This window comes from Rattus rattus, chromosome 6 (genome assembly GCF_011064425.1).
Source record: "Rattus rattus isolate New Zealand chromosome 6, Rrattus_CSIRO_v1, whole genome shotgun sequence".
NCBI lineage: Eukaryota > Metazoa > Chordata > Mammalia > Rodentia > Muridae > Rattus > Rattus rattus.
In genome coordinates this window covers 108054236-108079758 of record NC_046159.1, presented here as the reverse complement: position 1 = coordinate 108079758, position 25523 = coordinate 108054236, and the positions used below count along the sequence as shown (strand labels likewise).

At 48.2% G+C, this 25523-nt stretch overlaps 1 protein-coding gene and 1 pseudogene across 1 annotated transcript in view; both read right to left on the bottom strand.

Moving 5' to 3' along the window:
- Positions 1-1776: 1776 nt before the first annotated feature.
- Positions 1777-25523, bottom strand: part of Podxl (podocalyxin like) — a 47071-nt gene continuing 23324 nt past the window's right edge. The window contains exons 2-7 of the mRNA XM_032906797.1: positions 11649-12161; positions 9633-9856; positions 9263-9334; positions 7301-7448; positions 6640-7082; positions 1777-5599 (exon numbers count right to left, since the gene is read on the bottom strand). Coding sequence (XP_032762688.1) covers positions 5402-5599; positions 6640-7082; positions 7301-7448; positions 9263-9334; positions 9633-9856; positions 11649-12161 — 1598 coding nt within the window. The 3' untranslated portion in view covers positions 1777-5401. The remainder of the gene's footprint in view (positions 5600-6639; positions 7083-7300; positions 7449-9262; positions 9335-9632; positions 9857-11648; positions 12162-25523) is intronic.
- On the bottom strand, positions 12810-13457 carry LOC116903616 (annotated as a pseudogene).

The window sequence follows — 25523 nt, the reverse complement described above, 5'->3', positions numbered from 1 at the left end:
TACTGACAAATTTGTCACTACCTCCCATCTGGAAGATGGCAGTGAGAAAGTGCATTGAAGGTACCAGCTGCTCCTGTCCAGTGCATTCAGGCCCACTGGTCAGAAGTTGCAGCTTTGTCGTCAGTATGGCCACCCACATGCACTTTCTCACCAGTGACAGCCAGAGGTCATGGTAGTGGGTGGGGTGTGGGAGTGGAGCACGGTCACGTCCACAACAGCAAACTTATGAACTTTCAGTTGGAAGAAGGGGCTGGCTGTGCTGCAGCAGGGCTGGCTTCGTTCTCCTCCAGCTTTAATACGATGTACCCTCCTCTGCAGTTTGTTTTAGAAGAGTGGAGATGTGAGGCAGCTGGGCGTGATGCTTCCAGTTACCCAGCCCTTTCTACAGTGCCCTTGATGTCCACAGAAACTGTTCTGTGCACTCAACCAGGAAAAGCAGGGGCAGTCAAATGCACCCTTGCCAGAGACACTCGATAACAGGGAAAAGCCAAGGAAAAGGGATCCGTCCACTGTGTTGCACAGTCTTGGTGATTGACGAATCCCAGAGATAAGGATGTTTGGCAGTGTACATACTGTACCAACTCGTACGTCTTGCCCAATCTCAACTCTACGGTAAATATTCACAGTAGATCGTCTCTGTGAGACTCCTGATAAGTTCCCCATGTTCGTTAGAGAAGCCAGTCCCATCTTTTCTTTTGGGGTTCAGAAAAGATGTGGTTTGGAAGGAAGCTTATAGGTTGAAAAAAAATCAGTAATTAAGAGGACCTCTAAATTGTTAGGGCAAGGAGCCAGGCAAGTAGCCTAGTCCGGAAGAGAATGGAGCCTTAGAGCTAGTGTGTGGGCTGTGATAAATTGTGAGTCACTGTTAGAACAGTGTGCCCAGCAGGGCCATGGTCCTTTGGGAGTTCCTGGCATTGGGATCTTTTCTGTGTCTTTGGCATACTCATGAGGTCAACCTCAAAATACCCTGGCCCTAACTCTGGCCTGCCCCTCTGGGTGTCACTTGCCTACCAGTGCACAAAACGGGGAAAAATGCATGGTAACTGTGGATATAATCTAGAAATGAAGTTTGTTTTTAGAATTCAAGCATCATGGTGGTATGGAGAAAAGAACCTGGCACTAGAGAGAGAAAAGATGGAGTCAGGGCCTAGGCCAAAGAGAGGAAGTCTGCAGTTTATCATGTGCCGTGCTGGGTTTCCTGTAAGTGAAGTGAAAATGTCATGACTGCCGAGGTGGAGGCAGAGATGGGCCAGATCTGCAGGACAGACCTTTCCCTACTTCAAGCTGGTAATTCAGGGTTCCTTTGCCCTGAGAAAATGTACCTGTCCGTAATTCGGCCAAGAGATGGCTCATGTTCACGGCCATCAACTCCATCCTTCACTGTGAGAAGAGAAACAGGCAACTTGTAGCAACCATCTGTGCGGAACTGAGCTGATTTGTAGGGAGCTCGTTTTGATCTCTTGATGTTTTTATACCCAACTGGCATGGCATCTTTCTTTGATGGTGGTCACTTATCGTTACACTCCAGACAGAAGTAAAGGGGAGTTAGATAGTGACAAATTTGTAAACAGTGCACAGTGAGGAAAGCAGTCCTCTCAGGCTGAGGCCCTGGAGTCCTCCACCCCTTCCAGCATCTCCTCTTCCCGCTCTACTGGTGGAATGCAGCAGATACTGGTAAGAGCAGCAGATACTGCCCGAATTAGACCTCAAAGTAGCTGATAGCCTCAGGTCATGGATGAAGACTTTTAAGCCAGAGCAAAACACTAGGGTCTGAACCAGCTTACACAAAAGCATTTTAATTGACAGTGTACGATTTTCCAAAATATACTTTATAAGAAAATGTAATAGTTAACTATAGTCTCTCGATAAATTCCAGTGTACTTTAGACCCCTGTCCACTACCACATACACTCCCCCAATCTCCTGGGCAAGCTGGTTGGCATTCACAAAGAAGCAGAAAAACCCCATGAAACAGTGATCCCAGCTCAGTGGTGGATTTTTCGCAGACCTGAGAGGGAAGCATCATATGACTGACAGTGACACAGGCTGCACTACAGGGCTTCTCCCTCTCTACCTTCATCTATGCTAGTCCCTTTGATCCTCATTCTACTGGACATTCCTCAGGAACTTTTCAAAATTATTTCCTGACAGGAAAAAAAAAACAAGTCCCCAAAATGTTTATTGATATCTGGACCATGTGATTCCAGAGCCCAGCACATGGCTGTTTGTGTCCCTTGTGTCCTCCTAGCCCTTCCAGGGTTATTATGAGGAAGGACTGATGGTATCCTGTATTAACCTTGTACCTGGGAGCTGTAGTCCTTAATTCCCTGTTCTTGAGAAACATGCAGCACAGGGCGGGCAGTCTGGGATGCATGTTTTCATCTTGTCTCTGGCCCTCGGGAGATTCTTTGTGGCTTCAGATGTGTTTTCTTGTAGAAAGACTGTATCTCCTAAATTTCCCCCGTGACCATCACAGACCATGCTAAACTCCAGCCCGAACTGCAGCAGGATGGAGACTTGGCTGGGGAGGACAAGGACAGTATTTTAAAATTTTAAATCCCCTATTTACAAGGCAAATTCTCGTGTTACCAGCCTGTCTTGTTATGTTCTTCAGTTCTTTAAAAAAGTCATTTCTACTAAATAGACATTTACATTCTTATTCAGAAAATGGGGGGTGGGAGGCTTAGCTATCAAGTCTTTCCCAAAGTTTACCCTCTGGAAGCAGTACAGGGTAAAATAAACATGTGGCTCTTGTATTTACATTGTCAAAAACGTGCATAGGTCTTGTCAACTTCAACTTACTCTTCAAAGTTTCACCAGTGTGTTGTCCAAAAAGTAGGCAAAAAACAAAACAAAACAAAACAAAACAACAAAAACCAAACAAAACAGTAAAACACCTGCTGGTTCTCTCTATCAGGAAGATAGAGAGCGTGAGTGTCCTAAATGAGTCTGGATCCTGCTCGGCCAAGCAGACTGCTCTGTGCCCTGTGCTCAGCTGCTTCCCTCGCCATTCACACGGCAGGCAGCACAAGAGCGGCTGGCTTTGTTCAGCCAACCATCAGGCCCTTGGGTTTTGCAGCTGGGGGAAGCCATTTTGCCCCTGCAATGTGAAGTTCTGATTTCTCTTTGGTACAGCTGGTTCTAAAGTCCCCTCCGCTTCCTTCTCTCAGACTGGGCCTGAGATTCTGAACTCACAGACAGCTCTAAAAACCCAGTAATAGACACAGGAAGATAACTTTTATAGACGCTAGCAGCATGTCTTGTGGAACAGATGTCCCAGTGGTTAAGAGTGGTGAAGGCCACATTCTCAAGCTGTACGGAAACGCTACACAATTTGAGTGCACAGGAAGGGACACTGGGCCAGCCTGGGCAGAGTTTCCATGGGCTTACCCTGGGCAGAGCTATTCCAACAGCTCAGACACAGTATCTGTTGTCTAATGTTAAGCCATATCTGACAGGCTGTAGGGTTATAATCTGACCCGTTTGCAGAGAGCGCATGTGCTGTCTGTCATGGCCTTACCCATTGACTGTAGCAAAGGAGAAGGAGTGCTGGCTGCCTCTCAGGACAGAACCTAATTTCCCCCCAAATTGGCACTGCTCCCCACCCTCCCCTGCAAATCTGAGAGATGCAGGCCAAGGGGTTGTGAGTTCTTGTTAGCGTTCTTTTTCAACTCCTGTGAAACTCACGGAGAGCCTTCCTTGACTTCTGGCAGCCTTTCTCCTTAGCCTATCTCAGAGTGACAGCTCTAACAATGGGATTAGGCAGACAACACCTGTCTGTCCCCTAGCTCCCCTAAATACGCTGCTTCAAACCAGACAGTCAGTCATGGGGATTTATGCCCAAGAACAATCCAGACCATAGGCCTAACTCAAAGCCCCACACAGGGTCCCCCACCCCTTTCTCAGAAAACCAGATGAAACATTGCTATGCCGGGCCCTCGACAGCCTTGTACATGGCTGCTTGACTCTGCTGGGCCTGTGAAACTCCTGTGCTGGGTCCTAGGCATGGTTTTGTTTCCCTGAGAGGCCACCAGAAATGGTACAGCTGGGGTGCTACAAAGAACACCGGAAACAAAAACCTGGCTCCGTGCTAGGAGAATGGGTAAAAGAATCTTAAAACTGCATGTTCTGGGCCTCTTTCCATGGCAAAGGAGGGTGCAAACCAATGAAATGAGATAACAGTCTCCAGGATCTGAGCTTTGGCCTTTGGCAGTTAGGAGCTGAATTAAACACACACACATGCACACAACACACGCACACACACACAACACACACCATAACACAACCACCCAAGTTCTCGGTAACTTGAAAAGCCCCTGAGCTTCCTGTGGAATAATGCCAGGTAGGTTCGATCGATTGTCTACTGAGACACATTTGCCAATCAGGAACCAATTAAGGACCGGTCAGAACCCCAGGACATGTTTGTCCCTAGACAGCTGCTCTGTGACACTCGGATTTGAGGAGTCACCCCCTCAGCTGAGCAGTGAACAAGGAAAAGAGGAACATCTTGCTTTCAGTAGCTACTGCAGATTTGTTCCTAGAGGGAGCAGAAGGCCAGAGGACATTGGGGGGAGTGTCTTCTAGGGAGTGCCTTGGATGATAGGCCAGTGTCAGTACAGAAGCAGCTGCCATGAGGAAGCCATCCCAGCCTGAGCTTCCTTTTCCTCTGCCTGCCCACCCACCCCTTAGGCAGACTCCATTAGATAGTGAGGCCTGTGAGTTAGGTCCCAATCCCGCTAAGCAAAGGCAAGGAAATCTTCCCAAGAGGTTCAAAGCCCTGCCCTGGGAGACAGTGGGACTAAAGACTGACTCACAGGAAGCGGGATTCAACAAGCTGGCAGAGGCTGTGTTAGAGGAGATGGAAATTTGGGGCCTGTCCTTGAGACCATAGAGGATTGGTTTTCTTTCTAGCCTGCCGGCTCGAGTGTCTTGTGCCTTGGGGGATGGACACAGATGAACACAGTAGTCTTGATGCAACGAAGCACCAGACCGAGGGAAACCACCCTTGTCACCAAATGGCCGTGTGGCCCTGTGTGGGTTACCTGACCTCTTAAGGCCTTGGTCATCTTACTTATGAGATGGGTGGGTGCCATTCCTGGAGGAGCGCCAGAGCCTCTCGCATGGCGTTCTCCACCTTCCTGCCTTCCAGCGGCTCTGGGCTCAGGCACAAGTAGGTTTTTTTTACATGAGGAAACTGGACAGAATGTGACTTCGTTGAACTCGAAAGGGAAAATTAAGGCCTTGTGGGGATGGGGAGGAGGGAGACAACCCTCGGCGTCCATTCTCCCTCCCCAATCTTTCTGTCTTCAGGTGGGAAGTCCCCTCCCCCCCCCGCCCCCGTCCGAATGGCACTTTGGGTGGTCGAGAGCGCTGCGGTGCGGTCGGAGTGGCTGGCAGACTGATCAGAGGTGTGTATCTTCTTCCTCATCTAGGTCCTCCTTGGTCAAGTTGTCCAGAGGGACGATCCAACTGTCTCCCAGCTCCCCGTTGAGGTTGACCACCTTCTTCTCCTGCATCTCAGAAGGCGTCTCCATCACTTCCAAGGTTGGGTTGTCATGGTAACCATTCTCTACTGTCTGCAGCTCCTCTGTGAGTCGTTGCTAAAGTGGGGACCATAACACAGGAAAGAAGGTGATTCTGGAGTGCTGTGAGCTTTCATAGGAAACATTTCCCCATTCACCCCAGGGACCTCAAGTGGGCTAGATTAAATTCGGGTGGTTCACTTGTGGGGGCAGAGGCCACCCTGGCCTTGACCGTCTCATGAGTGCTCCCCCATATCCTAAAATTACCATCTGCTCTCTATCTTCATCCCAGTGGCAGTCTGTGACGTCATGGAGAAAGATTTCTGAAGACATTTTTTTTGTCCTTAAGTTCTTTTTTCTCTTCTCTATCCCTCCCCCTAAGACCTCTGCTTTTCTACCTCATTCCATATAGTAAATAACAGGGGGCGGGGGCGGAGAAGAAGCTCCTTCAGACCATCTGGACAGGACTTTCCAAATGGTCAAGGTGAACAACGGGGTGGTCCTTATGGACCTCCAGGCAGTAGTTTGTGCACTGAGATTTGGCTGTGGAAACGCATTGCCATCACTCATGCCTCATTCAGTGTTTGAGGTCAGTAGGTGTGGGAACTGTCCTGACGCTCTCAGTAGTCTGCAGCTAGGGCGCATACCCACAGCAGAACGGCACCGGAAAGATGAGACAGGGTCATGCTGTGTAGCCCAGGCTGACTTCAAACTTGTGATCCCCCTGCCTCAGCTTCCCAAGTGGTTACAGATGTATGCCACCACACCAGAGAAGATGTAGTTCTAGTAGATCGGGTAGAGGAGCGCTTGCCTAAGGTGATAGGATAGATGATATAATGAGGGATCATAACCCTAAATCTCCAGAACAGCTCTGCAATGTACCATTCCCACTATGCTGATGACAAGGCTGCAGACTTAGCACTGACTTTCAGACACGGACAGAACCAGGGCTTAAGGCCCGTGTCTCTGCTCTTGCTTCCACATCGAGTCTCCACTGTTAGAGACAAGCTGGCTTGATAGTGGGGACCTTGTTCAAAGGGTCCAGGCCCACTCATGTGGAGGGACCCAGTGAAAGGTGCACTGGGTAACGGGGCTACCTAGAGTAAGAAAATACCCACTTGGTCCTTCCTCTGGGAGATCCGCTGGTGACAGCAGCCGTAGAGGGCAGCAACGAGGAGCAGGAAGGACGCCATGCAGACGATGGTGATGATGAGAGGAAGGCTGAAGCGGTCCTCGTTGACTTCTGGAGGTCCTTCCTTCCCCAGCCGCATGTCACTGACTCCAGCCTGCCGAGACACAGAACTTAAGTGGCAGAAAACAGAGTCCGGACCTCCTGTCCCCACTCTAGTCAAATGGGAGCCCTTCTTCTGTGTCTGCTGCCCCATCCTACTGCCCACCCTGTCCACTGGGATGTGCCTCTCCTGTATACTTATACCATCAAAGGACCTCCTATACCAGAGGACGCTGGGCTTAGGACAGTACAGGGCAAAGCTTCTTACCTCTCTCAGGTCGTCCCATTTGTCCTTCAGCAGTTCAAACACAGCCTTAGGAGAAAGCTTCGCTGTGGGAGAGACAGAGACCAATGCCTCCAGAGTCCAGCCCAGAGTGAAATGGCAGGGGCAGAGCGGGTACCCCAAGAAGAGAATGTCCTGTATCCCAGTCCCTCGGGTCTCCTGGGATGGTTGCTGGCTTGTTTATTTTTAGGTGCCTCCACTCCCCAACCATTCTTCTGGGGCACCCCCGCCCGCACAGGCCCAGGTCCCCTCACTCTCGACTCACTCTCAATAACGATTCTCTTCACTGCCACCGCCTGGTTGTCTAGAATGGGGGCCAGCTCCACAGCACACGAGTCCTCAGCTGGCTTGAAGGACGCTTTGGCTGAGTGACACAGCAGTTCCAAGAATCTTTCATTCGGAGGGCTCCCCTTCTAGTGTATAGAGAACACAGGTGATTCCCAGGCTGTGCCATGACTGCTCGGGCTTCTGAGGCTGCCCCCTGCCCACTCAGCCTGCAAGAGTCCCTTCTCCATACTTCACTGCTGCTACTCCAGGAAGTAGCACCAGTGATCGCCGGGAATTAAGTTTTGTATTTTTCTCTCAGGTTAGTCCTTATCCTCTCAATCTCATTCCAAATTCTTTTCCCATCCCCTCAGCCTGGACATCTTGTCTGCTTATCACCCCCGAGGCTTCCTCTGTCCTCCCTGCAAGGTCCCAGAGGCTCTGGAACCAGTGACTGTATTATGCCTCAGCTAGGAGTGGGATAAAACAGGGTACAGGAGCTGTGGCACTCCTCCACTGCCAGGGAGAGAGGCAATGCAGGGATCGAAACCTGCCCGTCTCCAGCCTCTTGTCGCCACCTCAGGCTGAGAGGGAAAGAGAAGCACACAGGTTCTGGGGATATCCACAGTGTTACATACATGGACCTAAGCCCAAAGAAGACAGAAACAGGGCTTTCGGGCTGATGCTGAGGTGTAAGCTATGGGCTTTTATTTGGCACTGCCAATTCAGGCATCGCTCGCTGATGTTTTCCCTCTCTGATTCTGAATTAAATGCTAAGATTGAAAGCATGAGCTCTTGACCTTTAAGTCTCCCACATGCTACCCCGCTACACTTCCCATGTGCCGGTTCCTTCGACCTAGAAGCGCTTTACTCCACCACCAGGAGTGGATCCAGCACTTTCCATCATCTTTTTCTAGAACAGGGAAGAATGCGTCCCACTAACAATACATATCCGGTGGACTTCAACCTAGACATCATCTTGGGGGCAATTTCAATGCTATTCCTGCCTTCTCGCCAAAGCTCAATCCCAGAACAACATTCCTCCCTCTAAACCCCTGATGGCCAAGTTCATGCCTCTGTAGTTCACTCGGTAAGTTACAGCAAAATAAAACCCTGGAAGAAAATAGCAGAGCCCAAGGTCTCCAACCTAGAGAGAACCCAAGCAAGCCCTCTTCTATTCTTGATCCTAGAAGTGGCTGCAAAAATGGCAATGGCCAGTAGAGGGCAGCAACGAATCAGCCGCCTCCTGTACCAAGGAGGTCAATGGCTATGTGCTGTGCAGGTCCACCAAACCCTTGGTCCCAGAACACTGGTGGTGAGAAGGGAGCTGTACACATTTCTATACCCTCTTATATGGATCTATGCAGGGGACCAGGAACTATGGCTGCACTATCAGGACAGAGGGCGATTGCTCAGAATGTAACTCTTCTGAGGCCTTGGAGAGTGCTTCCTCTAGCACTCCTGTTACTTTTAATAAGAAAAGTCTCATTAAGTTGCCAGGGCTAGCCTCAAATACACTTGGTGGCCAAGGCACCACTTTGACTTCAGTCCTCCTGCCTCAATGTCCTAACTAGCTGGAACTAGAGAGGGGTGGGGATGGGGGTGGAGAAGGGAGAGGAGAGGGGAGAGAGGAGGGGGGGGGGGGGGGGGAGGGGGAAGGAGGGGGGGGGGGAGGGGGGGAGAGAGAGGAGGAGAGGGAGAGAGAGAGAGAGAGAGAGAGAGAGAGAGAGAGAGAGAGACTGAGAGAACGCGTGCAACTAGAGCAGTAAAAGTGGTGGCGCGTGCTCTGCGCATGCTCTGCGCATGCTCTGCGCATGCTCTGCACATTCTCTGGGCCTGAAGCAGGCCCGTGTGTACTGCCTGACTTAGAGAAGTCTGAACTTGGATGGGAAAAGACTATTCTCCCTTTCAGGAGCTCACGTACTGGGTGGGATGTATGGTGAACTCAGGCATGTGTACTCACACAAAAGCTGTCTCTTGTGAGGTTCAGAATGAGGAGTTCCTCGTGGGGCTTTATGGCAGGATCACATTTTAGCTGGAAGAGGTCAAAAGATGAAGGTTTAGGCACAGAGTCACCTGATCTTGGATTCTCCTCTTGGTGAGCGTGGGTGGCACAGGGGAAGTGCAGATAGCATGCTCCGGCGTGGCTAGTCAGTTCCAAAACCAAGAGTACCTGGTTACCCAGCCTCTTGGAAAACTGGGTAAGAACGGAGGAAGCGGGAGACGGACAACTTTTCCTTAAAGCGCCCGCCCAACCAGGAGCTCTGAGAAGGCCAAAGGAAAAGACTTCCCTTGAGTCTGGGCTTTCTCACCCCATGCTCTGCTAGAATTACCTTGTAACTCCCAGAGGTCCAGGTGGAAGAGGGTGAGGGTGTGCTCGGCCCTTGAGAGACCACTGGAGTCCAACTAGAAGTGGAGTGTGTGAATTCTTCGGTTGTAGGCACCGACTTAGTTCCCCCTGGAGACCCCGTAGGCTGTAGTGGTGTGGAGACCGGTGTGGTGATGCCTGGCGTCGGGATAGCGCTGGGCTGAGTGCCTTCAGAGGTACCTATCGGTTCTATAACAGACAAAGCAAAGGCGGAGGAAGCCAGCTGTACCCGCCAAGGAAGGGAGTCTTTTCTGGCTTTATGATTCTCACAAGCTGACACCAGTAGCTATGAAAAGGAAAAAGGCAGGAATGAAGAAGTACTGTCCTGGGCCGTGGTGCATAATGAGTTAGACTTGGATAAAGTAAGAACTAAGCAGGAGTCACAGAAATTACGCTGCAGTTACCTCTCTGAGGCACAGATGGGGCCCGTGGACAGGCGAGCCACAGCTAACAAATTGTGCAAGCCTTGTAGGAGGGGCTGTGCTTGGTGTTTAAAAGGCATGCGCTCCTTTCAGACAGTCCCTGCTTATGAGCAGGGAAACTGAACCTTGGTGACTTGTCCAAGGTCACATGGTACAACTGCAAGAGTGGACGATTTGAACAGACCACTCTGAGCCTGTGCACTCTGAGCCCCGCCACAGGGTGTGGCCCTGTCTCCCAGGGCCTAGGCTCATGCTCAGAAACTCCGACTCGGGATTTTAAGGCTTCCGGGCTGGCCATAGATTTAAGCACCCAGTTAAGGTGGCACTTTTAAAACTAAGTAAGTAGAGACAGAAATAAGATTGGATGTGATGGTGCAGCTTTAATCCCAGCATCTGGGAGGCTGAGGCAGACAGATCTCTCGTGAGTTTGAAGCCAGGCTGGTCTACAGAGCGAGTTCCTTCTGGGCCAGCCAGTCTCAGAAAAGGAAAGGAGGGAAGAACAGAGGAAGCGAGGGAGGGAAGGAGGAAGAAAAGGAAAGAGAGGAAGGGAGGCAGGAAACAGCAGTACGCATAACATGCCACAAGTCCTGAAAGAATGAATGAAAGCTTGTAGGAGTCGGCCACTCTCCTGTTCCATTATATGTGTCCAGGGATCCAACTCAGGTCATCAGGCCTGGCAGCAAGTGCCTTCACACACTGACCTTTATTGACTTATTTTTACTTATTTAAAAGTGTGCTTCCTACGGTGGGTTGCTACCAAACAAGTCTGAGAAGCACTGCTTGAGAATTTTCTAACACCCTGCTGTCACAACCACATCATCATGCCTGGGAATATTCTGTCTTGGTTGAATTATGCACTACTCACGTCCATCACTGCTCAGAGGGGTATCCAAGGCTAGGTCTGATGAAGGCACAAGACAGCATAGAATGGCTAAAACTCAGCAAACCGTTATCTTCCAACTGAGTGAGAGTAGGAGAAAATGCACTGCCAAGTCAGTCTGTCTCTGTCTCTGTCTCTCTCTGTCTCTCTGTCTCTCTCTCTGTCTCTCTCTCTCTCTCTCTCTCTCTCTCTCTCTCTCACACACACACACACACACACACACACACACACACACACACGTGTTTTTACCTGCCTTTTTCTCTATGGACCACATGTATGCAGTACCCACGTAGGCCAGCAGAGGGTGTCAGATGATTACAAATGGTAGTCAATTGCCCTGCATGTGTTGGGAATTGAACCTGGGTCCTCTGTAGGTGCAACCAGTGCTCTTAAACAAAAGAGCCTTTTCTCCAGCCCTTCTCAATTCTTAAGAAAAACAAAAGCAACCTGACATGGTGGTGCACACCTTTAATCCCAGCACTCAGGAGGCAGAGGCAGTTAGAGCTCTTGAGTTAGAGGCCAACCTTGGTGTACAGAGTGAGTTCCAGGCCAGCCAAGGCTACACAGTGAAACCCTCTCTTGAAAAACCAAAAGAGAGGGAAAAAAAGGATGCAAAAAGAAAGAAAGGAAAGAAGGAAGAAAAGCAAAAACAAACAAAAATTGCCAAGGAATGACTTACTGGGTGTAGTAGGTATCCACGACAGCGTAGCATTGTCAATGCTGGACACAGAAGCAGAGCTGCTCTGAACAGTGGTGTGCTGTCCCTCAGTGTGGTTCACAGGCTGGTGAGGGCTTGCTGTGCTGTTTGTTGTGGGGGTAGAAGGAAGCTTTGTCGAGGTATTCAGGTCAGTAGGTTGAGAAGAGGCGTTGACTGGTCCCAAAGTGGTTGGTAGGGCTGTGGTAATTTTGTCACTGCTCTTGCCTCCAGAGGGGACTGTCTGCCCACTGCTAGTAGTAGTGGGGACAGTGCTAGTGGAAGAGCTTGTCACATCAGTGGTGGAGTCACTGGGAGTTGTAACTGAACTGTTACTGCTTTGAGTGGCCTTGGGGTCTGGGGTGGAGGTTGAAATAGATGTCGGTGTCGGAGATTGGACTAAGCTTTTAGATGATGTAGCACTGCTTGGCTGGTTTGTCGCTGGTTTGTCTTGGTTCTGGTCAATGCTAGTTATACCAGATGTGTCAGTCTTATTTCCTGTCGATAAAGACAACACAGCATCAAGCCAGGTGTTAGCCAGAATGTTTGTGGACTTCTCTAGGTCATCCCCAAGGTGTAAGGCTCCCATCCGTCTCTGGCATTTGCCTTGCTGAAGCCTGCATCCTTCCTTTTTTTTTTTTTTTTTTTTTTTGTCACAAACCAGATTTGGTGTAATATTTTACAACAGCAGAAAACACACCCAAATACTAAACACTAACATCACAATACAAACCAGGGAAGAGGACACGCAGAGGCTACAGGCACAAGCTAAGTCTTTACGGTTGACGGACGGGACTGGCTACGACCCCATTGTGCTGGTGACAGGGCTAGCAACTGTTGTATCTGGAGATGTCATATTACCCTGGGACCTACCTGCAGCAAACACAATCGGACACTTTTATCTCCTTCACACAAGAGTAAGAGGCCATTCCCAGTGTTCAGTCATCGCAACGAGCAGAGGAGGACCTTTTGGTGGCCTCACCGGCTTTTTCTAAACTGCTTGTACTCAAGCGTCTACTAACTTACAATATCCCATCATTCCTGGGTGAGACGGCCACCTCCAAAGGTGTGGATCTTCATCAGTCTCAGTGTGAGCCGCAGCTCTGCTGATCACGCCACAAGAATGATGCCGCAGCCAGCCAACCTTCATCTTCCGAGGCTCTTAGTTAAGACCCTGTTCCTACGAACACACTTGGGGCACAGCATGGTGTCCTCCAGGTGTGGGGGTGGAAATGTGCAGGCCGGAAGCAGGAGGAGGGCAATCGCTTTCCCTTTCTTATCGGGTACCCAGGCTTGTCCAGCATGGAACTGCGGCCGAACCCAACCACTTGAGGTGGCAGGGAGGCTTGTCCTATGCACCACCACACACCACGTTTCCCCATAGGTCTCTGGTGTCGCATTGGAAGGCACTGCCTTGAACATCTTAGCATTGGCTGCAAGTCTGGCCCCAGATGCCATCACGGCCCGGGAGGCAGATGTATTTACCACGTTGGTGCTAACTTCCTCATAGAGCATAGGAGGATCAATGAGAGCAGGTATCTGCCCCGAACTGTCACCTGACAGTCTTCCCCAGGTTTGGTCTTCATTATTTTGCGAGATGTCTTCATCTCAGGATCTTGTGCATTCTTCTCTTTTGGTTTACAATCTCCATCTATCTCTGACCTTTTTTGCCCCCCCCATCCTCCCCCCCACCCCCGTTGCTTTAGTCTTTGCAGAACACGTGCTACACATCTGGCCTTCCACTTCTCCCCTCGGCCCTCCTGCGCTCTGCTTCTTGCTTCCAGCAGTCTCCATCTTGAGCTTAGACGAAACCTCCGAAAGAAAGTTCTCCCAGCTTCCAAATCGCCTGCATCCTTCCCAAATCGACAGTTACACAGCCCCTCACGTCTGTCATGGGGCTTTGCTGCCCCACCCCCAACCCCATCCCCACAGCTCCCAGATGGCCCTGCTTTCCAAAACATGACAGCAAGTACTGGCAAGAGCCTCATAGTCTTTCCAGGGATGACAGAGCCTACACGGACAAATGGATGACAGACGGCAGCTACGCAAATGCTCACAAGGACCCTCTGTGGACTGCGCTAGGGAAAAGCAGTGTGCTGGGCTGGGTTTAGCTTGGCGGCTTAACCTAAGTGGGGTACGGGTCAAGGAAGAGAGGCTTTTTGTTTGGTGGTTTAAAAAAATGGGTGTTGAGGGCGTTGTTACAGGACAGGGCTTGTGGTGACTTGTGTGGAACAAGACCCAGAACCTAAAACCCCAGGGAGATGACAAGAAGACAGAACAAGCGAACAACAGACTTGGGTAACTTCGGGAAGAATGAATAGGGAAAGAAAACGAGGCGTGGTGGGGGTGAAGCAACTCTGTGGATAAAATGGGGTTTATTATGGCTATAGTAGGGGTCCTGCTCCATTATATCAGGAAGTTAAAATAAGAACATAAGAGCACCATACCCAGTCACACGCACGGGGAATGACCATGTGGTCCTCGCACGGTCGCTCAGCTGCCACTCTGCTCCCTTAGACTGTCTACATCCCTGGTCCCTGGCCAGGAGGAGGATGCCACAGTGGCTGGGTCTTCCTACACCAATTAACAGTCAGGATAATCTTCCACAGACACGCCCACCAGGCCAACTTGATCTAGGTAACTAATTACTCCGTTAATACTCTCTTCCCTGATGACTCCAGGTTGTATCAGGTTGGCAGTTAAAAGTAACCAACATAACTCAGCCCTCGTCAACCTGACAGGCAAATCCATCGCTTTAAGCCATTAACAGCAGCCCCCTAAGGACCATTAAGCCAAGGGGAATGCTGTGTGGACAAGAATTATCTCCAGCAGAGAACAACAGGAACAAATGTGAAGGGAAAGGGACTGAGGGCAGGCAGGAACGCCAGCATGGAGCTTAGAGAGTAGGGGAGGGGCAGCTGAGACTGCTGGCCTTAGAGAGCGAGCGGCCCAAACTGAACAGCTCTGAGAATAGAACAAGGTTCTCGTAAAAATATAGCCCAGCCCGTGTGTGCTGAGGGAGTTCTTTAATCCCAGTACTTGGGAGGCAAAAGCAGATGAATCTCTGTGAGTTCCAGGCCAGGCTGGTCTTCATAGTCTAGAAGAGTCAGAGCTACATAGAGACCCCATCTCAAAAACAATGAAAATGACATAATACACACATATATAAATATTTATATATAAATATATAATATATACGTTAAAGGATATATATGCATGTGTATGTAATACATATATAAAAATACTATATATAAATATATATAATTTATAAATTAAAGGTTATATATATGACTGGGATCTTGACTATTTATGGAGAAGACATATACATATAGATATACATATATACATATATACACACATATAGGTGAGTGTGTGTATATATGTATATATATATATATATATATATATATATATATATCCTAGATCAAATGATACCTAAATTCAGAGGCCAAAATAAGGCCTTTAATCTTAATCACATGTAAGGGTGAAAGTTATCACACGGGTGAGAAACCCATGCTTTCACTTTTGTAGAGTACGATCTAAAGGGAGACAGCCTAGGACCAGTGTCTTTCAGTCACCCAAGGGAAGGGCTGGTGGCTGGAGGTGGAGAGCTAGACACTAGAGACAAGCAGAGGTTGGATTCAGGACTGCATTTTGATCAAGCCAGTGTGGGGAAGGAGGAAAATCAGAGACTGTTGAGAGGGTGTTGGTGACTTCTGATTTTCTCCTTCAGCAGAAGCGAGGCTGTGCGGGGAAGGGGTGCAGTGGCCAGCTACGTTTCTGTCTGGATAACTCCTCACCCCGTGAGACTGGCCAGACCGAGACTGAAGATACCACACATCAGTTTGCCCAGTATTTCCTGGATCCACAAGCAGGTGTCAGATACACGGGACAGGCAACTAGCTAGGAAGGGAAGGCGGCAGTAGGAGACTGTGTTCAAGGGCAGGCAGTGCTGAAAGGTGACGTCGGTGAGCATCCAGTGCTCTGCTGGGCATCTTGAACCACAGTCTGAAGAGGGGAGTGTCTTTCTCCGTAAATAGGCAAGACCCAGTCTCTCTCACACATGGTGTGGCACCATCAAGTCTTATGGGAGCCAAAGGCAGTCAAAAATCTACTAAGGGGACAGCATTCTGGTTCACGAAGTGGCATTTGTGGGACTGACTGCTATATTTGACTGAAGGGCACACAAAATAGAATTTAAAAAAAAAATCAGTCTACCCAGATGTAGTGGTGCATATCTCTTGTCTCGCTACAGTGAGTGCAGGGAGTTTGGACCATTGAGACCCTGTTTCAATTCCTGGCACATACAAACAAATCTAGAGCCATGTTGCAGGAGTGGAGTGGGGGTGGGGCTGGGGGGGGAGTGAATTGGCACATACATGTGATCATATATGTATGTTGGTGTGTGCAGCACATGTGGGTCCATGTGGAAACTGACAGCCTTGGGCATCGTTCCTCAGGAGCCATCCACCTTCTTTTTTGGGACAAGGTCTCTCACTGGCCTGGAACTCACTAGTTAGACTAGGCTGGCCAGTGCGCCTGAGAGGAACGGTGAAGGGGCAGGTTGTTCCCCCTGTCCCAGCCCTGAATTATAAGCAAGGCTGTGGGGGATTGGACATCAGTTCCTCATGTTTGCATGGCCAGGGTTTTATCCACTGAAACACATCTTCCCAACCATCTAGGTGCCACACTTTGACTGAGGATTTCCCAACGGATAGCATCATAATTTCTTGTCACCCTGACATTGCTAAGGAGGTGACAATGTCAGTGGGATTTAAGAGATACAGAGTCAGACCGTAACTCTGTGGTGATTTGAATAAGAATGTCCCCCATAGGCTCATACATTTGAATACTTAGTCATCAGGGAGTGACACTATTTGAGAAGAATTAGGAGGTGTGACCTCATTGGAGTAGTGTAGTCTTGTTGGAGGAAGTGTGTCACTGAGGGTGGGCTTTAGGGTTTAAAAGCTTGCCTGCCTCTGCTTCTCTGCCTCTGCTTCTCTGCCTCTGCCCCTGCTCCCTCTGCTTCTGCCTCTGCCTCTGCCTCTGCCCAATTTGGCAATCAGCACAATCTCTGCCTGTATTTTTAAGATTTATTTATTATTTATTTATTAATTAATTATATGTGTGTGTGTATGTGTGTGTGTGTGTGTGTGTGTGTGTGTGTGTGTGTGTGTGTGTGTGTGTGTATACTCTGCCTCTTCAGCCTCTCTCATTTACAGATGGTTGTGAGCTCCCCCCTTCTGGAAGAGCAGTCTCTCTCTCTCATGTATTCTTAAAGACCATATATATATATATATATATAGAGAGAGAGATCTAGAGAGATCTGATTTTGGATTAGGATATTGTTCTCAGCTACCACTCTAGCACTACATCTGTATGTCTGCATGTATGTCTGTATGTCTGTCTGCCATGACGACAGTAGACTAATCTCTGAAACCATAAGAAAGCACCCTGTTAAATGCTTTCTTTTTCTAAGAGTTACCATGACCAGCCAGCTGGGTGGTGAGTAGAAACACGCCTTTAATCCCAGCACTTAGGAGGCAGAAGAAGGAGATCTCTGAATTCAAGCTCGGTATACATAGTGCATTCTGGGACAGTCAAGTCTACACAGAGAAGCCCTGTCTGGGGAAAAAAAAATAGAAGAGTTGCTTTGGTCACGGTGTCTCCTCACAACAATAGAATGGTAACTAAGTGAACAGAGGCAAACGCTTCTCAATCTGGAGCTGTGGACATTTTGAACTGGAATCTTCTCTGTTGTAGGCAGCTTCCTTGTGCATTAGAGTGTTCTAGCAACATCTCTGGCCTCTGTCCACTAGATAGCAGTAACAGACACACATAGCCACTCCAACTCTTGCAACTAAAAATGCCCCCGATACTACCATATACCCTTGAAGGCATCAGTGACTTCCCAGTGAAAACCATCTAACATGAGAGAAGACCAAATTCATTCCATAAAGCCCCAACCAGCACAGAATAGAAACCAAAGGTCTTCTAAGACCAAAGGAGTTTCCCCTCAGCAGCTGAAAGCTGGGGGTTGCCAAATCCCAGAGTTAGTTTAATTGATCACATCATTAGGTCTCTAGTAATAGAAATAGACCTTGTCACATGGGGATACACACAAATGAACCGAACCACCCATAGCCTGTCTCTGATGGCATTCCCTTGTCAGTACAGTCAACCATGTTTCTATCTGGTAAGTCCTATCTTGCTGAGGACTCCCAAAAATACCAGCTCTCAAAACACACACACACACACCCACACACACACACACACACACACACAAAATAACTTTTGCAACCAGGATAAATGTTTCGATGTAGGTACACAATCAGAGAGCTGACAACGCCACATGCTGGCTCAAGGTACCGCGCCTTGGATCCTCTGTTCCAGAAAGACAAAACTGAACGGCTAATTACATTGCCAAGAATACCCAAGAACAGCGGTGCAAGAAGAAACCCAAAGTCTTGGGACAGATAGTAGCGTTAATCAAGAGTGTCGGCTTGAGGGGGCTAGAGACGCCATGCAGGCATACGGACCTGAGTTTGGATTTCTAGAATCCCAGGAAGGCTGGATTCAGTCAGTATCATGTATCTGAAATCACGGCATTCCTGCAGTGAGACGGGAGGTGGAGCGTCTGCAAGGTAAGGAACTACCCCTAAGATTGTGTATGTATGGGCCGGAGAGATGGCTCAGCGGTTAAGAGCACCCGACTACTCTTCCATAGGTCCTGAGTTCAATTCCCAGCAACCACATGGTGGCTCACAACCATCTGTAAAGAGATCCGATGCCTGGGGACCGAACCCAGGGCCTTGCACTTGGTAGGCAAGCGCTCTACCACTGAGCCAAATCCCCAACCCCATAAACAAAGATTTTTAAAGTGTCGTTTGACCCCCAGCACCATTGTATAGACAGTGATGAACACCTACCGTTGTATGTCTTGTCCATGTGCACTGGAACTCTATTTCCTTAGCTCAGATAACACAACTCTTGGCAAGGTTTTCAGCAGCAGCTTACCACATGTTCCAAGATGAACATCTAATTGTGTCTCTCTAATGAAGTCAGATTATAAATGTCTGTTGATCATGTTTTCAGAGTTGTTTTTTGTTTTTGTTTTTAGTGGTTTTATAAAATAGCTATTCTGGGCCGGAGAGATGGCTCAGTGGTTAAGAGCACTGACTGCTCTTCCAGAGGTCCTGAGTTCAATTCCCAGCAACCACATGGTGGCTCACAATCATCTACAACAGATTCTGGTGTATCTGAAGACAGCTACAATGTACTCATAAATACTAAATAAATAAAATATTAAAAAAATAAAAATAAAATAGCTATTCTTTCTTTTTCTGACTTTCCCTCAACATTCATTTTTGGGAGGCAGAGTTTTACTCACGGTGACGCTCTTCCTACCTCAGCCTCCTAAATGCTAGGATTCCAAGCATGAGTCACCATGTCTGGCTAACTGTGAATTTTATAACTGATGGTGGCTTGGATTTTATAGAACTGAGGGCGCTGTTAGCACAGTGTAGAGTTTTACTGTGGTTCTCTCTTCTTAGCCAGATATATTAATCCCACACTGGTTATAGCTAGTTTGGACACAAACTTGCCTGCGTGTGGAGATGGAGTAGAACTTCTAGGGGAAAAAGATCCATGCGATTCTATATTCTAGGCAGGAAGACCAATTTGGCAATCAGCACAATCTGGCAAAGGGGATTGAGAATAGTGGCTAAGTATCATGTATTTTTTAAGATTTATTTATTATTTATTTATTAATTAATTATGTGTGTGTGTGTATGTGTGTGTGTGTGTGTGTGTGTGTGTACACTGTCGCTGTCTTCAGAGACACCAGAAGAAGGCATCGGATCTCATTTACAGATGGTTGTGAGCCACCATGTGGTTGCTGGGAATTGAACTCAGGACTTCTGGAAGAGCAGTCAGTGCTCTTAACCGCTGAGCCCCAGCATCATGTATTCTTAAAGACCAATTGTGAGAGCTATATCGAATGACTCCTAGTTGCCAGGAGTCTATGCACCCACAGACAAGTACCTCCAGTGGAGTGCAGATTCCTCCTGTATAGGTGGCTTCATAGGAGCTGTACTGTCCCCAGCTCCAGAGGTTGGAAGCCAGCAGGGAGTCCCACATTTCTTCTTCCCTCATTTCTTCCTCAGTTCCTGGCACTCGTTGGCTACTAGCTGTGTCACTGAGCTCTCTGACTTATCGACACATGGCCTTTTCCTTTGTGTGCCCCTCTAGTTTTGTCAAGGGAGGGGAACAAGGAGTCCCAACCCAAGTCCTCATGGATACCAAGCAAACACTTTACTCCTGGGTACGGTAGTTCAGGGCCTGCCCTACTCCAGTGTGTTGCAGGAGGTTTGATCATACTCTGAAACCTGTGATTGTAGTATTTACTGAAAAAAAAAATGTTTCCAGTTATGGTGTGGCTCGACCCTTAGGACACACCTTTAATCCCAAACAAGGTGTGTGGTAAAGTCAGTTTATAGAAGGAAGCAGAGACTTTTGAAAGTGATGTCTAATTGAGAGGCAAAGTGATGAATCAGAGAAGGATTTGACAGAATAGGATATACCAGACCCTCACGAGAAGAGAAAGGGAAGCTACTTAAGAGAGCAGTGGAGGGGGAGAGGGGGAGGGGAGGGAGAGGGAGAAGGAAAGGGAGGGGGAGGGGGAGCGGGAGGTTTTTCTGGGACAGTTGTATAGAGAGGTTGCAGAGAAAGAAGGGTAAACTTACTCAGCAGTAAATCTCAGAGGCTGAAAACATTGTAGGCCTAGATCAGATTATACAGAAGCTAGTTCCAGGACTAGTTGTAGGTTAGCAGACTGAGGCAGTAAACCTTAAAGGTGACAATTATATCAGGCAAATAAAAAATACAATAACACCAGTGTGATCTTACAGTAACCCGATTACACCTTAAATGACTGTGTATGCCTCAGGTCACATTCACAATGTTCGTGGTAAAGACGTGAATGTATCATTCTGGGATAACTACCTCCTAATCTAGTCCCCCACCCCACCTCATATTCCATCAAACCTGTGACAGCTTGTTTGAAATATCAACTTGCCACAACCTAGAACCCTCTAAGAAAGCTTCAACCGAGAGACTAGCCTGTAGGAATATCTGAACAATATTGTCTTGATGTAGGAAGATTCAGCCTATTGTGGGCAGCACCATTCCCTAGACAGGGGGTCCCAAGCGATGTAACACGGGAGAAAGTCAGCTAGCAACAGCAAAGAGGAAGTGAGGTCAACACTGTGTGCTTTAGGTAGGTTAGAAACCGTGTCAAATCCTCCTCTGAGGTAACCTGGGAAAGCCATTGGTCCACCATGACCATTTTACAGCCCAAATCTGTGAGTGCTAGAAAGCAGATTCATTTCTGAGAATTGTGGTCTCTGGGGACACTCTACATTTACTTTTAGGACTGGGCCTGCCTGGGAACCCCTTGGGTATCATCCATCTTCCTCCTGATTTATTATTTAGTAGCATGTAGATTCGATGGCAATGAGTGCACACCAGCAGCTCTGCGTTCCATACTTTGCTTACAGCCAGCATGTTCCGTGCATCTCACAGCTCTGAGGAAGGCATGTGAAGGTTGCTGCTACTGGAAACATGGCTGCGGGAAACACACACACACACACACACACACACACACACACACACACACACACCCTTAGAACATATGTGCTTTAGCCACCTACCTGCACGGTGGCTACACAGTCATGAGCCCTTGGAGCAGCCATGAGGTGACGGACAAAGAATCGATACACACGAGCCCTGGAGACCAATGCAAGTCAGACAGGCAGCCCCACTCCAGCCACATCCTCCCACTAGTGCAGCCATAGCCTTGTCCCTCAGTACCCATACATGCTGGGTTCTATCTCTTTTCCTGCTCCTTCTAAACCACTGGCTTTAACCCTTCAGATACTGCCGGTGAAGCTCTTCACAGGGCCTAGAGGGTAAGAGCATGAAAGGCTCTAGGGAAAGCTTTGGCCACTGGAAGAATGTTCTCTTCCAGCTCTCCTATAGGATCTCCCCTAATAGGCTAAGGGCCTGTAGCATTCTGCCCCTGGGTGGTATCGGGCTGACATTACGTAGAAGAATCAGGCTAGACATGAGCATCCAACTAGGGGAAGATGAAGAACCACGCTTCCTAGGAAGCATCAGGCTTGGGCTTAGGGGAGCCCACCACGTAGTAGGTGGGCCCAGGCATGCTGAGGACGGGCCCACACTGCCACTATCCTGGTCTTTCTTTAGGACTGAGTCAATTCTTGTTTGAATTCTGTGGTGCCATGGGTGGAATCCAGGGTCTGTGATTTGATCGTGAAAACTGAACAATGGGGTGAACTGGTAATGATAAAAATCAATGAAACTGAAACTAAAATTCAACAGCAGCACCAAGCACACCAAACAGTTTTGTTTTGATTGGGTGTGTGTTGGGGGGGGTGTGTGTCACTATGTAGCCCAGGCTAGCCTCAAACCTACCATATTCCCACCTTCTCCTGAGTAACTGAGACTACAAGTGGACAATGCAGTGCCCACTTGTAACGAGTAAAAGATAACTACAAAGTAGTGACGGTGCTACAAGGGCTCTCCGGGACTGAGCCTAGCTAACCTCTAGGGAGAGGAAGGGACAGGGGAAAGCCACACCCCCGATCCACAGTTTCCTGAGTGGGGCTTAATCAGAACATCAGAGAAGGTCCCCGCCCCTGCCCCACAATGCCAGCAAGGACCTTAACAATGGAATGAGTTGGTTAAATTGAAAAAGACTCTTTAAGAGCAGAAGAAAAACCAAACCAAAACAAAACACTGCAGGCGCTAGAGAGATGGCTCAGCAGATTAGAGCAGTGGCTGCTCTTGCAGAAGACCTGGGTTCAAGTCCCAGGACCCATATGGTGGCTCACATCTCTCTGTAACACCAATTTCAGGGAATCCGATTCTGGCCTCTTTGGGCACCAGGCATGCTCGTGGTATATAAATCTAAATCTGAAATAATGTTGTTGTTTCTAAAGAACTACAGTCACGTAGGGAGACAGACAAACAGGCATTTCTGGAGTACACCCCAGCCTCTACTGAACTAAATGTATCCATAGCAACAACAGAACTTAAACTCAACCCTGCTGGACCAACGCACCTTTCACGCTTAAGACATAGTAGATAGAGAAAAGGCTCTGACTGCCCATGGCAGCCTCTCATCTACTGTGCATGGAGTAGGACACGTTTTGTGACGTGACTCCCCTCAGTCTTGTTTTCAAGCCGTTCGTTCCCTATCCGGTTGCCTTCACATTGCATCCCCTCTGCAGGTCATCCTGTTCTTTATCCTTTCGCTTTGCTACACTGTTTCACCGGACAATTCTACTGTGAACAATGTTTCTAGGGACATTTGTGTGTGTGTCTGTATTTTATGTGGGATGTATGTTTCTATTTCTCTAAGAGTAGAAATGCCAAGTTGTATGGAAACTCTGTTTAGCAACTTTATAAGCTATTTTCCAAAGTGGCTACCCAATATTACATAAGCCGGAAGGTTTGTTTTTGCTGTTTTGTGGAACTTGCCTTTCTATATAGTCTCATTGAGTTCATCTGCCTTTGTCATGAGTATGGAGTGGTATCTCTACGCCTGTTGATCAGCCAAACCCACGATACCCCAAAAGGACAGCACTCAATGACCAAGTGGGATTCTCATGCATAGCTCAGAATTTAAAAACAGAATAAAATATAAATCACCATACTAACAAAATAAAATAAAAAACTACAATCATCTTATTCCCCATTTACTTTTGAAGATTGTTTTGTTTTTAATTCTGTGTACATGCTTGCGAGCATATACACATAATAAATGCAGAAGAGGACATCGGATCCCCTGGAGCTGGCTTTGTGAGCTGCCTGACGTGGGGTGGGAACTGCACTCAGGTCCTCTGCAGAAAGTGCTCTTAACCACCGAGTCATCATCTCGACAGACCCCTTAAGACAGAAGGAGCAGGAGGGAGGGTGGCATGACAGTCTGCAAATGAACTAGGAATAGAAGAAAATGTTCCTTACCTAATACATGAATGAATGAGGTCTCCAAATAAGCTTATGGCGTGCAGACACTGGGAGAGACAGGCTGGGTGCTTTGGGGAAAACAGAGCGGGTCTTTCTTACCTCGCTTACTGAATGCAAGTCCTGCCAACCCCACGAAGGGGGAGGTGCCCAAAGCAATAAAAGCATGGCAGCAGGGGCATGCCTATGACCAAAACACTCAGTAAGCTGAGGCAGAAGACTGCTGGGACTTTGAGGTCAATGTGGGCTACAGAGTGAGACCCCCATCCCTCCAAAAGAAAAAGAAAAAAATTGACAAAGATACATGAGCAGAAAATAAACAGACAAGATGCTCAACCTTAGTCCTTAGGCAAATCCAAATTAAAATTACAACGCATCGTTACATATCTACTGGGACTGCTGAAAGCAAAGGTTAGGAGAGGGAACGCCATACGCAGTAGAAATGCAAATTAGGTCAGCACTTTGGAAAACAGGTTAGCCATTTATTTTAGTATTTTTTGCAGGACTGACAATTGAACCAGGGACGGGTGGGTTATGCTAGGCAAGCACTCCATCACTGAGCTCTCTCTATAGATCTTTGGCTTTTTAACATTTTTTAATCACTTACTCGTGTGCATACAAGTGTGCAAGGGCATGTGTGCACCACATAGCACACGTGGAAGTCAGAGGACAGCTCTCAGAATCTGAGCTCTCCTTCCTGTTGGTTCCAGAGATTGAACTCGGCTTCTCAGGCTTGACGACAATCACCTTCTCTCACCGAGCCACCTGGCTGACCCAGCCTTTGATTTTTTTTTTTTTTTTCCCCTTTTTGGAGACAGTGTCTCACTACACACTCCAGGCTTTCTGTAACCCTGGAACCCCCTTTCTTCCCATTCAGAGTGCTGGGATTGCAGGCATGCAGCAACCCAGCAACTTAAAATATATACGTATGTGTGCGTGCGTGCGTACGTGTGTGCGTGCGTACGTGCGTGCGCGCGCACACGCCATGTTTTTCCGAAACGAAAATAGCCAAGAGGTTTAACGGTGTTTGGTCCACCTATGTGATATAATGCAAAAGGCAACGCTGTGGGGGCGGAGAACAGAAGGGCGGCTAGAGAGGCTGAAGAAGGGGAATGGCTATGCGAGGTTATTCGGGGGGCAACTGGAGCACTGTGGCGGTGGATGAGGATAAGCAGAGCCAAGCACCTCCAAGGCGTGGCTTCCTTGGTGCAAACATGAGACTGAGTCAATCCGGATGCTGAGGAAACCCCAGGACCAGCGAAGTCTACGGAAAATAAAGTTAGCCACATTCTAGACAAACCAATCACACGGCCTCGCTGCATGGTGGAGGGAACAATTTCCCTCTGCAGGAAGGAGAACTTGACTGAGCTTCCCACGTTGTGTTCAATCAACTGTTCAGTCCAACTTTACAGGTCAAGTCAGTTTGAAATTCATAGCCCATGCCTTTGGGCGAAACACACTTTTACCACTTAAAAAACGCAAAGTCCACAGTTCTCTGCAGATTTTAGTCAAAAGGCCACTCGCTGTTCAGACAAGTTGCAAACAAGCAAGAGAGAGGTGAATGAAGAAACTAAACAAGTCCTTAAGTCCAGAGATGTCAGTATGAACTCAAGTTTTTACACCTCATTCATTCATTCATTCATTCATATTCATTCATTTATTGTGTTCGGGAGTGCCTGGGCATGAGTTTAAAGGTCAGTAGACAGCTTGCAGGAATCATCTCTCCTTCCACTGTGTGGTTTCTGGATCAAGCAGCTTGTCAGTCATGGCAGCAAGCACCTTGACCCTCTGAGCCATCTTGCCAGCTCACGA